At 44.0% G+C, this 14,522-nt stretch overlaps 1 protein-coding gene across 1 annotated transcript in view; it reads left to right on the top strand.

Moving 5' to 3' along the window:
* Positions 1-674: 674 nt before the first annotated feature.
* Positions 675-14,522, top strand: part of EHD4 (EH domain containing 4) — an 87,307-nt gene continuing 73,459 nt past the window's right edge. Inside the window, exon 1 of the mRNA XM_027553619.1 lies at positions 675-1,056. Coding sequence (XP_027409420.1) covers positions 824-1,056 — 233 coding nt within the window. The 5' untranslated portion in view covers positions 675-823. The remainder of the gene's footprint in view (positions 1,057-14,522) is intronic.

The following is a 14,522-nucleotide window of genomic DNA, read 5'->3' as shown; positions in this document are numbered from 1 at the left end:
TTGTAATAATGAGGATAACTAAACCTTCAAATTTACAGAAAATCACACAAAGAAAATTAAGGGCAAAAAGCCTTCACTCGATCCAGAAGTTTGTGGAGGCAGCGTGGAGAAACATTTACCCAAGTAGATTGAAGTCTACTATCCCAACTTCAAATTTGGTCAATTACGTCCTTGAGTCAGGGTTTCCTCACAGATAAAGTCAGAGTAATAATAAGCTGCCAGTAGGTAGAAAAAACTCTCCTGTTAACTTTTTTAACTTTTGTCCCCAGCATCGTAGGGCTGGGATGAAAAACATCCCAGGAGACTAAGCAGCCTCCAGAGGCGCGCGCGCGCGCGCGCGTGTGTGTCTTTCTTTGCCGGCTTGTGTGAGTATGTTTCTTTGCCAGCTCAGATTTGCCCAGAAATCTACGCCACCTGGCTAGAGGTGGGGCGCGGGCAACCAACCACACCCTGCCCCTCGGTTCGCCGGGCTGCGCTGGCAAGTTAGAGAAACACCCTCTCCCTCGCCCAGTCCTCCAGAAAGACTCCGTCATCAACAATTCATTAAGACACTCGTCTCCATTGGCTGGCGCCTCCACTCGCGCCGGCAGCGGTCCAATGAGAAAGGACTTGAGAGACCCTTCTGAATAATGAACACGCTCCCGTGACGTAGCGACCGGAGACTGGCTGAGATGGCGCGAGGCGGGGCCAGCTCGGGCGGCGGCGAGGGCTGTTGGGGCTGCTCAGTTCCAGCTGGGGAGGGTCGAGCCCGGAGTGGGGTCGGAGCTCGGGACCGGCACTGAGAGGGCGAGCGCGGGGCACAGACGAGCGGGCAGGCGGCAGGATGTTCAGCTGGTTAGGGCGGCAGGCGGGCGGGCGCGGAGGTACGGGCGCGGACCCGGTGCAGACCGTGACGGGTGGCCTGCGCTCACTCTACCAGCGCAAGGTGCTGCCGCTGGAGGAGGCGTATCGTTTCCACGAGTTCCACTCGCCGGCGCTGGAGGACGCCGACTTTGAGAACAAGCCCATGATCCTGCTGGTGGGCCAGTACAGCACCGGCAAGACCACCTTCATCAGGTAACCCTCCCCGCCCCCTCCGCCCTCCTGCCTGCACACCTGTCCCCGTCACCTAGGTGGAGGCCGTCGTCCTCCCCACGTGCGCGCCTGTTGTCACCAGCCTCCCGCCAGCTTCCTGCAGCGCCCCCTTCTCCTTCGAGGAATCCCCTCTCTGCCGCTTTCTCCAGCATCGGCGCGGCCTCAGGTTCCCCGTGTGAGCGCGGTGCCCGGGTGTCTGAAGCCCTACCCCGGGACCGGCCGCCGAAGTGAGGGCAGGCTCTCCCTACGCGGCCGAGAGGGTCCTCAGAACCTCCCCCGTCTCTGCGTACTACGAGCCCTGCTTCCTTGCGTTTGGAAAGGCACTCCTCTGACTGGCTTTATTTATCTTGTTACCCTAGCCTGGGAGCCCCGGGATGGGAGGAAAAGCAAGGCTATAATAAGCACCTTCTTGACGAGCGAGTGAGACCAAGGGCTGGAAATGGGGACAAAGGTGTGGGGTATCAGAATGGATCATTGAGTCAAGTTGGGAAGTTAAGTCCCAGCACAGTGCCCGGCGTATAACTACTTACTGAATGAAAGAATGGCAACAGTAGAGGGTATTGCCCACGCCCCCTTCCATTGCGGCCCTGCATCCCGCCCCCAACACTGTGTTCAGGGGGACCGAGTAGAGAGGCCGCCTTCATTCAGCTCGTGCACAGCCTCTCTTTATCCTGCCATAGGAAGTTAGCTGTGTGTAGCCGCCGAACCAGCCAGCGCCCAGTGGAGCTCAGGGGGAGTGTCATATTACTACTGGTTAGTTTCCATTTCTTAGGTGGGTCATTCCCTTCTCCGTCACCCTTGACAACTGAAAATATTTGTCATGCTTGCCATGTCTCCAAAAGCAAACAATTACTGTGGATGCCTTGACATTCAAATCATATAGGTCCCTCGGAAGTGATTTTTAATGGGAAATAATTTGCATTTTGTAACAGATTGCTTTATTAAGAGGCTATTTTACTTTTAAAGCAACTGGCATATTAAGACTCTCTTTGGTTAGGAGACTTGTTTTCCTGGGTTAAACTGTGTGTCCATTGAAACAAAGTGATCATTTTAGGTTTTGGGCCAAGGTTTTGGAAATTGTAAGTTTCTTCATCATTGATGATCAACAGGTGTTCAGAAAACTGCATCTATATTTGGATACATGCCATTTCTATTAAGTAGCGGCCTCTTTTTCTGGGTTCCAGTGACCTACAGTTCCTAAAAATATAGTTGTTACTACAGAAAATAGGTTCCATCCAAAGCTGCAGCTACACAATGAATTAATTCAGCAAAGCAAATAGACTATATTGAAATATAGTTCTCGAAAGTAAGTTGAATGTAAAGGAAGATGAAAGAAAATACTTTTAAATTGCTTTATTTGGTGTTTATTTGTAAGCTGAAAATAGTATTAAATATGTCACCTAAGACACTCAAAATGAACCTAGAAATATTACATAAACTGATACCTTGAAAGATGTTGTAAAATACACTTCAGGGCTCAGTAATACTAACCAATTTAAGTATATAGGCCTATGAAGCATTATGTAGCACAAGAGTAGGAGGTAGACCTTTTGAAATATACAGATAAAGGATAAGAAGGTAAGCATTGTTATAATTAAAATAGTCTCAGCATTGGTGATGGCCTATTCAGAGCACCCTGAGTAGTTCCTCCCATCTGTCCTTGCCATTAGATTGTGTGATTAGGGAGCCCCTGTTAATACTGTGTCAACCTGGATATTATTTGGTCCTCTCTCTGCTCCCACAGCCTGGATAATAAGCAAATCTAAGGCAGGAGAACAAACCCACGGAAACATGTATCCATCTTTTTTTCAGCTTACTGTTTTTCTGTCTCATCATTTGGGGGAACTTTGTGGCATAGCTAAGCATAGTTTGAAGAAGGATTGGGAATTTGGTGACTCTATCCAAGGACTTCCCGGTGGCTCAGTGGTAAAGAAATCACCTGCCAAGCCGAAGACACGGGTTCGATCCCTGGGTCACTCCAGTATTCTTACCTGGGAAATCCCATGGACAGAGGAGCCTGGTAAGTTATAGTCCATAGGGTCGCAGAGTCAGACACAACTTAGCAACTAAACAATGACTCCATCCAAATGAACCACTTCTCAGGAGGCCCTGGAGCCCCCATGTGCAACACTACAGTGAGAAAGGAGTCACCCTATCAGGAAGTCACTTGCTCTTGAGACCTTCCCTGGCCTAAGTGACTTGGTTGTTAGGCATCAGACACAAAAGTGGACCTGTGAGGGCGGAAGAAACTCGGGGTATACCAGAAGGTTGGTGAGGCACTGGAGACCTGAGTTTGATTTCAGAGTGGGGCTAGGAGGAAAAGATTCAGCTTTTGGAAGGAAATACCCAAACAAAAGGGCAGCTGCCCTCTAGAGTCCTACCTGGTACTGGGGGCCAAAAGTGTTGACCCAGGTGCTGACCATCCTGGAACCTGCCTGCATCTGTGGCTGTCTTTTCTCTGAGGCTGGTCAGTGCCTGGGTGTTTTGTTTCTAGCCCGTAAGCACTGGAAGCTCATAATTGGCTATAGGATGCACCTGTCTGCATAGTCAGAGATTCTTATCCACCTGGCTTCTTGCACATCCCCAGAGGTCACTGGTTACACAGAGCCTGCACTAATATAGAGGGAAACTTCTCTCCTTGGGAAGTCACTCAGCCAAGCCTTTGATATTCATTCCACCTTTGACGAAACGTTACTCTTCCTTCCTTTGGTCGTATAACCGGGAAGAATTGAGAGCCCCGTTGAAACATGGTGAGCCAGGACTTTCACCAAGAGTGTGGCGTTTTAAGTGTGTCCTGTGTTCTAATTAAAAGGTCTCCTAGGGACTTCCGTAGTGGTCCAGTGGTTAAGACTGTGCTCTTCCACTGCAGGGATTGCGGGTTCCATCTCTGGTGAGGGAACTAAGATCCTGCATGCCATGCGGAGTGGCCAAAAAAAAAACAAAAACCCTCCTAAATAGAGTGGATGGAGAGTCTGAGTGTCAAGAAGCTATGCTCACTATGGAAGATGACCATGAGGGGCCCAGATGCAAGGAAGAGGATAGATAGAGTTTCAATGGACTCTCCTCACATGGGTCACAAAGCTGGCCCAGAACTTCAGGAGATGTTTGTCAAAGTCCTTTTGGGGTAGAAGCAGAACAGTCTATTGTCTCATTGACAGTTTTATTTCTCAGAAGATTGAGGATGCAATGGGAGGAACTGGTGCTGCTCTGCCTCTGGGCAGCAAGAAAGAATTGGCCAGAGGAGAAGAGATGGGCATGGGAAAAGTGGCCAAGTCGTGGTAGACTCTTTAACAGCCAATGAAAGCTGAATATTGGCCTCAGCCAGACCTGTGTCCAAAACCTGAGGAAAATAGATTTCAGAGATTCCCCCAGAAAATCCCTGGGCCCAGATGCTGTGAGGGAAGACATTTCCCCTGAGAGGATGTGAGGTTCACCAAAAATCAGTTCAAGCCACACAATTGCAACTTCTGATTTTTAAGAGCTCCACCTTCTCTCTTCTTCCTACACTCTTGTCCTGTTCTCTCAAAAAAATTTATTCTAATGAGGAAAAAAGAAGGAAGTATAGGTTTTTAAAGGGTTGAGAATAAGGCAAGAAAAAGGGATGGAAGGCATGTAGATTGGAAAGAAGTAAAAACATCTCTATTCACAGAGAACATGATCTTGTATATAGAAAAATCCTAAGGATTAGAAAAACCCTTCAAGAACTCTTCAAACAAGTTCAGTAAGTTGTCAGGATACAAGATTAATATACAGGATCAGTTATATTTCTTTCCACTAGCAATGAACAATCTGAAAATGAAATTAAGAAAACAATTCCATTTATAATAGTACTTAAAATACTTTAGGAATAAATTTAACAGAAGTAATGCAAAACTGTAAAACTTTGTTGAAAGAAACTAAAGAAAACCTTAAAAAAAAGGAAAGACATTCCATGTTCATGGGTTGAATGACAATGTTTTTATTTTTTACTTATTTATTTATTGGCTGTGCTGGGTCTTTGATATTGTGCAAGGGCTTTCTCTAGTTGTGGTTTGTGGGCTTCTCCCTGCAGTGGCCTCTCGTCTGGAAGCATGGGCTCTAGAGCTCACGAGCTTCAGTATTTGTGGTGTATATGGGCTTAGTGGCCCCACAGCATGTGGAATCTTCCAGCGCCAGAAATCAAACCTGTGTCCCCTGCATTGGCAGGCAGATTCTTAACCACGGGACCACTAGGGGAGTCCCGACAATATTTTCAGAATGGCAGTAATACTCCAAGTGATCTTTAGAGTCACTTGCAATCCCTAGCAAAATCCCAACTGCCTTCTTTGTAGAAATTGACAAGCTGATCCTAAAAATTCACATGGAATTGTGAGGGGTCCAGAATAGCCAAAACAATCTTGGGGGAAAAAACCACAATATTCAATTTCTCATACTTCTGATTTGAAAACTCACCACAAAGCTACAGTAAACAGGAAGGTATGACACTAGCATATGGAGAGACACATAGGTCAACTGAATAGAATTGAAAATTCAGAAATAACCCAATACGTGTTTGACAAATTTGTTTCTACAAGGGTTTTAAGACAATTCAGTGGGGGAAATATACCTTTCAACAAATGATGGTGGGACAGTTGGATACCCACATTGCAAGAATGGAAAGTGACTTCTGATGGGCATAGGGTTTCCCTTTTGAGTGATAAAAATGTTCTGAAGTTAGATAGAGGTAGTTAGTTGTACAACTTTGCGAGAATACTAAAAACCACAGAATTGTGCCCTTTAAAAGGGCAAATTTTATGGTATATAAATTATATCTCAATAATATTATGAACCAATTCAGTCTTTCAGTATTAAGCATCCTATGATTTAATTTCCATAAATTCTACAGTTAGTGCCCATCAAGTAATTTCTGCATCTGTGCAATAATTTAAAATGAAAATGGATGCCAGAAAGAAAACACAAAAAAAGTGGAAATAAGCTAAAAGAAAATCAAGGACAAAAGGAACTAAGGAGTAGACCTGAGAAAAAGCAGTGTACAGATAGCCACCGTGCAATCCCTATTTGTTTTTTTCTTTGTATATCCTTGTCAGTATATAAACATTCATTCTTCATAATGCTCAGGTTAATAAAATCACAGTGTGATGTTCTCCTATAAAATGCTTGATAAAGCAGTTATGTTTTAAAACTTTAAATATTAAATATAGCATTAATAGGGAAAACGCAGGCAGGGGTTCCATGGACAAGGATGAAAACAAGGTTGGTGGATAATACGAAGCATTAAGAAGCTGAAGTGAGGGGGCTGAGACAATATGTCCCCTCAGACAATTAAAAAAAAAATGCCTCAATTAAAAAAAAGCCTTTTTAGGTATGATCAGAACAAGAAAAAGAATCAGGAAGTGATAGGGTGAAGCCTGGAACTCTTCTTGGAATGTTAACAAAAAGCAGAACTACTCAGCTATTATTTTGCTTCCTCCTTTTCTCTCAAAGAAAGTGCTCCAGAGATGGTAGAAGGGAGCCCAGGCGTGTTTGAGAGGGACTCAAACCAGACAATGAGGAGCTCTCTAGGGCCTGCCACAGGCAAGACCCAGGAAATACCCAGGTGGATAGATGGATGGGAGGTCCTTGTAGGAAGAGCTTGCTGCTGCTACTGCTAAGTCACTTCAGTCGTGTCCGACTCTGTGAGACCCCATAGACGGCAGCCCACTAGGCTGCCCTGTCCCTGGGATTCACCAAGCAAGAACAATGGAGTATGTTGCCATTTCCTTCTCCAATGCATGAAAGTAAAAAGTGAAAGTGAAGTCGCTCAGTTGTGTCTGACTCTTAGCGACCCCATGGACTGCAGCCTACCAGGCTCCTCCACCCATGGGATTTTCCAGGCAAGAGTACTGGAGTGGGCTGCCATTGCCTTCTCCTAGGAAGAGCTTGCAGTTGTGCTCAAAGAAAACTGTGTTCTGTGATTTGTAAGAAATAATGAAGAATATGAAAAGTATCAGAAAGTTGGAAGCAGGCAAATGTTCGGTTTTCAAAAAAGGGAAGAAATAGATTTTAAGGACAAAGCTCTACTCTATTCCTCTGATAAGCTCTGCTGCTAAGTCACTTCAGTCGTGTCCAACTCTGTGCGACCCCATAGATGGCAGCCCACCAGGCTCCCCAGTCCCTGGGATTCTCCAGGCAAGAAGACTGGAGTGGATTGCCATTTCCTTCTCCAGTGCATGAAAGTGAAAAGTGAAGGTGAAGTCGCTCAGTTGTGCCTGACCCTCAGGGACCCCATGGACTGCAGCCTACCAGGCTCCTCCATCCATGGGATTTTCCAGGCAAGAGTACTGGAGTGGGGTGCCATTGCTTTCTCTGGATAAGCTCTAGATTCAGCTATTAAAGAGAAATAAAGGTACTCAGTAGAAGGCAGGCTGGTTCACCCATTAAAAAAGAAAAAATCCTTTAGGGAAACACTGGGGGCCCAGTTGGGTGGTTCTTACCCTTATTCAAGTGCTAGACCCCAAAAATCATAGTCTGTGTGCCAAATACCATGCCTTTTGCAGATCTTTCTGAAATACTGAAATATTTAATTTTCACTGTATAGACTGTATTTACAGTATACAATGTAAGCTCATACCTACACAGCCTAGTATTCCTTTCCTCAAATAGTATTGATGTCAGGGATGGGCCCAGCTATCCCAGACTATGGAAAAGAATCAAGCCCTCAGGGCTCTGGGTGACAAGAGCTGTGACAAAGCACAGGGTGGGGTGGGAGTATAGGAGGGACCCTTCATGCAGGTTTGGAGATTGGAAAAGGCATCTGGGGATACAACTTGGAAGCTGAACCCAGCGGAATGAGCAAAAATTCACAGCCCCAAGGGGATAGGGAAGTGAAAGTGAGAAAGTATCCGTGGTGAGGCCCAAGTTTGGTTAACCAGGTGGGTGGGTGAGCTGTCCACTGAGGCGAGGAAGAATGGGGGCATACTTATGAGTTTAGGTTTAAGCCTGTGCATAAGCGGACACCCAGGTGTAGAGTCCAAGAGGGGTCGGACATGTGGGTCTGGAATGAGAGGAAGAGGACCTTGTGGAGGCGCTGGGGAAAATATCACCACGGAGGTGGAGGTGATGCCAGGGAAGGATGGTGGTTCCGAGCCATCTTAGGACTCTTTTGGTTGCAAGTGACAGCAACTCAACTTAAAAAGCCTTAAGTAAAAAGATACACTTTTTCCTCATGAAACTGATTGGACCAGAGTGTGCTGGCTTCAGACCCAGCCTGGGACCCCATGTGGTGCCATCAGGACTTGGTCTCTCAGCTCTGCTGTCTCCTCACATTGGCTTCCTTCTCAGGCACTTGCTCATGGGCGGGGGCAGACCCTCTCCAATTCCAGACTCAAGTTCTGCCAGCTCAGCAACCCCAGTGGGAAAGAAGAGAACCCCTCTCCCCATAGTTTGAGCTACAAGTCTCAAGTTTGAGTTTCATTGGCTCGACTTTGACCATCTGCCCATCCTTGAGCCAGTCCCTCAAGCTGAGGGAAATGAGTATCCCTGTCTGGAGTGGGGTGGTCAGCCCCTAAGCCTCATGGCCTGATGGTGGGAAGAGGTGGCTCCTCAGAGTACAGCTATCAAAAAGAGGAAATGGATGCTAGACAGGTGAAACAGCAGACGGTCCCCACAAAAGCCAGGGAAAGAGAGGGGGTGGTCAGCAGCGTCAGCTGCCTCGGAGAAACAGAACCAGTGGATTAGCCATCAGAAGCCAGGGTGACCTTGGCAAGAGTCAGTAAGTGGTGCTGATGGAAGCCAGGTGACAGTGGGTTGAAGAATGAGTGGGCGGTGAAGCACCAAATATAGAAAATTCTCAGCAACTGGGCACTGAGGGCGAGGAACCATGCCCTGGTCACAGGCATTCCGGAGGTTCGGTTGATGATCATGATCCTGCAGAGTTAGAAGTTGATAGAAGGGGTGTGTGGAGGGGGAGCAGCTGGTGGTTCAGAAGCCCAGGAAGAGGCAGGACTTGGAGCAAGTGTTCTGAGGGATGGGGGTGGTGCAGGACAGGTTGAGTGTGCATTGGTGGCAGCAGTCCCTGCTTGGGGCGATGCTGTCTGTTGGCTTCTTGTCCACTAATTACATCATCTACCTAACAAAGGGCAGCAGTCCCTGAGGATTGGAAGTGACATCTAGATGCTTACTTCTAAAAGACATTCAAAACACCTTTCAAAACCTTGGAGAATTCTGAAATAGAAAGCTGTGGTTCCTGAATCTGTCCGGGGGTCAGAGTCACCAGGAGACCTTCTGAAACAGATTCCAGGGGCTCATCCCAGACCTTGTGAAGTGGAACCTCTGTGGGTCAGACTGAAAAATCTGTTTTTGTTATTATAAACTACCTCTCATGGTGATTTTTAGGCAGCCTCTCCCAAGAAATGTTTGGGAACTATTGCTAGAGGAATGTTCAGTTGGTGAAATCTATGACACTGGAACCATCAAGCCTGAGGAGAGAGGCTCACTGGCGGACTTTCCATGGCCTGTGCTCCAAACTCTGTCTGTTCACATTTTTAACAGATGACATAGGTGAAGACATAGAAGTCATGATTACAAAACTAGGGATTATGCAGTAAATACAATTCAATAAACAGCCTTTTTCACTTAAGATGATATAATGAACTGTTTCTTGTGTTATTAAGTCATCTTCAAAAATAGCTTATGTCTGCATCATATTCTATTGTACAGCTTGGAACATTGTTTTTAATTTTTTCCCATTTTTTTAATTGAAGTAGAATTTGTTTACAGTGTTGTGTTAATTTCTGCTGTAGAGCAAAGTGATTCAGTTATAACACACACATTCTTTTTATATTCCTTTCCGTTATGGTTTATCATAGGATACTGAATATAGTTCTCTGTGCTATATAGTAGGACCTTGTTGTTTATCCATTTCATATGTAATAGCTTACATCTCGGAGAAGGCAGTGGCTCCCCACTCCAGTATTCTTGCCTGGAAAATCCCATGGATGGAGGAGCCTGGTAGGCTGCAGTCCATGGGGTCGCTAAGAGTTGGACACGACTGAGTGACTTCACTTTCACTTTTTACTTTCATGCATTGGGGAAGGAAATGGCAGCCCACTCCAGTGTTCTTGCCTGGAGAATCCCAGGGACGGGCGAGCCTGGTGGGCTGCCGTCTCTGGGGTTGCACAGAGTCGGACACGACTGAAGTGACTTAGCAGCAGCAGCTGCTTACATCTGCTAACCCCAACCTCCCACTCCATTCCTTCTCCAACCCCTTCCCCCTTGGCAACCACAAGTCTCTTCTCTATGTCTGTGAGTCTGTTTCTGTTTTGTACATAGATTCATTTGTGCTGCATTTTAGATTCCACATATGATATCATATGGTAGTTTTCTTTCTTTGACTTAGTATGATCATCTCTAGTTGCATCCATGTTGCTGCAGATGGCATGATTTCATTTTTTATGGCTGAGTAGTATTCCATTCTATATACATACCACATCCTGTCCTCCATTCATCTATCGATGGACATTTAGGTTGTTAACGTATCTTGGCTATTATGAATAGTGCTGCTATGAGCAGAGGGGTGTGTGTATCTTTTTGAATTATAATTTTGTCCAGGTATATGCCCAGGAGTGGAACTGCTGGATCATATGATAATTCTATTTTTAGTTTTCTGAAAAACCTTCATACTGTTTTCCAAAGTGGCTATATGAACTTCAGTTTCAGTTCAGTCGCTCAGTCGTGTCCGACTCTGTGACCCCATGAACCGTAGCACGCCAGGCCTCCCTGTCCATCACCAACTCCCAGAGTTTACCCAAACTCATGTGCATTGAGTCGGTGATGCCATCCAACCATCTTATCCTCTGTTGTCCCCTTCTCCTCCTGCCCTCAATCTTTCCCAGCCTCAGGGTCTTTTCAAATGAGTCAGCTGTTCACATCAGGTGGCCAAAGTATTGGATTTTCATCTTCAACATCAGTCCTTCCAATGAACACTCAGGACTGATCTCCTTTAGGATGGACTGGTTGGATCTCCTTGCAGTCCAAAGGACTCTCAAGAGTCTTCTCAAAAGCATCAATTCTTCAACCCTCAGCTTTTTTCATAGTCCAACTCTCACATCCATACATGACTCCTGGAAAAACCATAGCCTTGACTAGATGGACCTTTGTTGGCAAAGTAATGTCTCTGCTTTTTAATATGCTGTCTGGGTTGGTTATAACCTTCCTTCCAAGGAGTAAGCATCTTTTAATTTCATGGGTGCAATCACCATCTGCAGTGATTTTGGAGCCCAGAAAAATAAAGTCAGCTGCTGTTTCCCCATCTATTTGCCATGAAGTGATGGGACCAGATGCCATGATCTTAGTTTTCTGAATGTTGAGCTTTAAGCCAACTTTTTCACTCTCCTCTTTCACTTTCGTCAAGAGGCTCTGTGCTATCTTGGTTCCAGCTTGTGCTTCTTCCAGCCCCGTGTTTCTCATGATGTACTCTGCACGTAAGTTAAATAAGTAGGGTGACAATATACAGCCTTGACGTACTCCTTTTCCTATTTGGAACCAGTCTGTTGTTCCATGTCAAGTTCTAACTGTTGCTTCCTGACCTGCATGCAAATTTCTCAAGAGGCAGGTCAGACGGTCTGGTATTCCCATCTCTTTCAGAATTTTCCACAGTTTATTGTGATCCACACAGTCAAAGGCTTTGGCATAGTCAATAAAGCAGAAATAGATGTGTTTCTGGAACTGTCTTGCTTTTTTGATGATCCAACAGATGTTGGAAATTTGATCTCTGGTTCCACTGCCTTTTCTAAAACCAGTTTGAACATCTGGAAATTCACGGTTCACGTATTGCTGAAGCCTGGCTTATTTTGAGCATTACTTTACTAGCTTGTGAGATGAGTGCAATTGTGCAGTAGTTTGAGCATTCTTTGGCATTGCCTTTCTTTGGGATTGGAATGCAAACTGACCTTTTCCAGTCCTGTAGCCACTGCTGAGTTTTCCAAATTTGCTGACATACTGAGTGCAGCACTTTCACAGCATCATCTTTCAGGATTTGAAATAGCTCAACCGGAATTTCATCACCTCCACTAGCTTTGTTCATAGTGATGCTTTCTAAGGCCCACTTGACTTCACTTTCCAGGATGTCTGGCTCTAGGTGAGGGATCACACCATCATGGTTATCTGGGTCATAAAGATCTTTTTTGTATAGTTCTTCTGTGTATTCTTGCCACCTCTTCTTAATATCTTCTGCTTCTGTTGTGTCCATACCATTTCTGTCCTTTGTTGTGCCCATCTTTGCAGGAAATATTCCCTTGGTATCTCTAATTTTCTTGAAGAGATCTCTAGTCTTTCTTATTCTATTGTTTTCCTCTATTTCTTTGCATTGATCAGTGAGGAAGGCTTTCTTATCTCTCCTTGCTATTCTTTGTAACTCTGCATTCAAATAGGTATATCTTTCCTTTTCTCCTTTGCCTTTTGCTTCTCTTCTTTTCACAGCTATCTGACTAATAGTATTTATATTCCCTCCAGCATTTATTTGTAGACTGCATTTATTTTTAATGATGGACATTTGACTGGTGTGAGGTGGTACCTCATTGTGGTTTTAATTTCCTTTTCTCTAAGAGTTAGCGATGTTGAGCATATTTTCATGTGCCCAGTGGCCATTTGTTTGTTTTCTTAGGAGAAATGTCTATTTTTTAATTGGGTTGGGTATTTTGTTATTGTTGAGTTGTATGAGCTGTTAGTATATTTTGGAGATTAAGCCCTTGTCAGTCACAGTATTTGCAAATATTTTTTCCCATTCCATAGGTTGTCTTTCCATATTTTTTGTTCATTTGTTTGTTTTTGTTTTTTATGGTTTCCTTTGCTCTGAAAATCTCATAAGTTTGATTAGGTCCCACTTGTTTTTGTTTTTATTTCTATTGCCTAAGAAAACATTGGTCTGAATTATGTCAGAAACTGTTTTGCCTATACTCACTTCTAGGAGTTTTATGATATCATGTCTTATGTTTAGATCTTTAAGCCATTTTTAGTTTATTTTTGTGCATGTTGTAAATCAGCTTCATTGATTTACATGCATCTGTCCAACTTTCCCAGCACCACTTCCTGAAGAGACTTTTTCCCATTTTATATTCTTACCTCTTTTGTCAAAGATTAATTGCCTATAGGTGTGTGGGTTTATTTTTGTGCTCTCTGTTCTGTCCCATTGATCCATATGGCTGTTTTTGTACCAAACCACAGTGTTTTGATTACTGTAGCTTTGTAGTATTGTCTAAAATATGGGAGAGTTCCCTCAGGATTGCTTTGGCAATTCTGGGTCTTTTATGGTGCCATGGGGGGCTTCCCAGGTGACTCAGTGGTAGAGAATCTGCCTGCCAAGCAGGAGACACAAGTTCAGTCCTTGGGTCAGAAAGATCTCCTGGAGAAAGAAATGGCAACCCACTCTAGTATTCTTGCCTGGGAAATCCCGTGGGCAGGGGAGCCTGGTGGGCTGTAGTCCATGGGGTCACAAAAGAGTCAGACACAACTTTGCAACTAAACAACAAGAACAACAAATACATTTGGGGATTATTTGTTCTAGTTCTATGAAAAATCTCATGAGTAATTTGATATGGATTGTATTAAATCTGTAGATTGCTTTGGGTAGTATGGCCATTTTAACAATGCTAATTCTTGTAAGAGTGTGATACTATCTTTCCATTTCTTTGAATCCTCTTTAATTTCTTGTATTAATGCTTTATAGTTCTCAACATATAATTCTTTCTCCTGTTTAGTCAGGTTTATTCCTAGGTGTGTATATGTGTGTATGTGTATATGTATATATATGCATACTTCCTTTCTGATATTTCATTGTTAGTATAAAGAAATGCAGTCAATTTCTGAATGCTAATCTTTTATCCTGCTACTTTGCTGAATTCATTTATTAGAGCAGTAGTTTTTGTGCGGAGTCCTTAGGACCTTCTATATATAATATCATGTTATCTGCATATAGTGACAGTTTTACCTCTTCTCTTCCAATTTGGATACATTTTATTTCTTTTTCTTGTCTGATTGCTATGGCTAGGACTGCCAATACTATGTTGAATAGACATGAAAGTGGGCATACTTGTCTTGTTCCAGATTTTATTGGAAAGATTCTTAGCTTGTTACCATTGAGTATCATATTGGTTGTAAGTTTATCATAAACGGCTTTTATTATGTTGAGGTGTAGTCCCTCTTTACCCACTTTGGTGAGAGTTTTTATCATAAATTGATGTTGAATTTGCAAAAAACAATTTGTCAAATGCTTTTTCTGCATATATTGAGATGATCATGTGGTTGTTTACTTTTATTAATGTGATGTATTACATTGATTGATCTGTGTATGTTGAACCATTCTTGTGAACTTGGGATGAATCCTACTTGGTCATGGTGTATGACCTTTTATGTGTTGTTGGATTCAGTTTGGTAGTATTTTGTTGAGAATTTTTTCATCTATGTTCATCAAAGACCTTGGCCTGTAATTTTCT

The sequence above is a fragment of the Bos indicus x Bos taurus genome, chromosome 10, assembly GCF_003369695.1.
Source record: "Bos indicus x Bos taurus breed Angus x Brahman F1 hybrid chromosome 10, Bos_hybrid_MaternalHap_v2.0, whole genome shotgun sequence".
NCBI lineage: Eukaryota > Metazoa > Chordata > Mammalia > Artiodactyla > Bovidae > Bos > Bos indicus x Bos taurus.
This window is presented reverse-complemented; position numbering and strand designations above follow the sequence as displayed.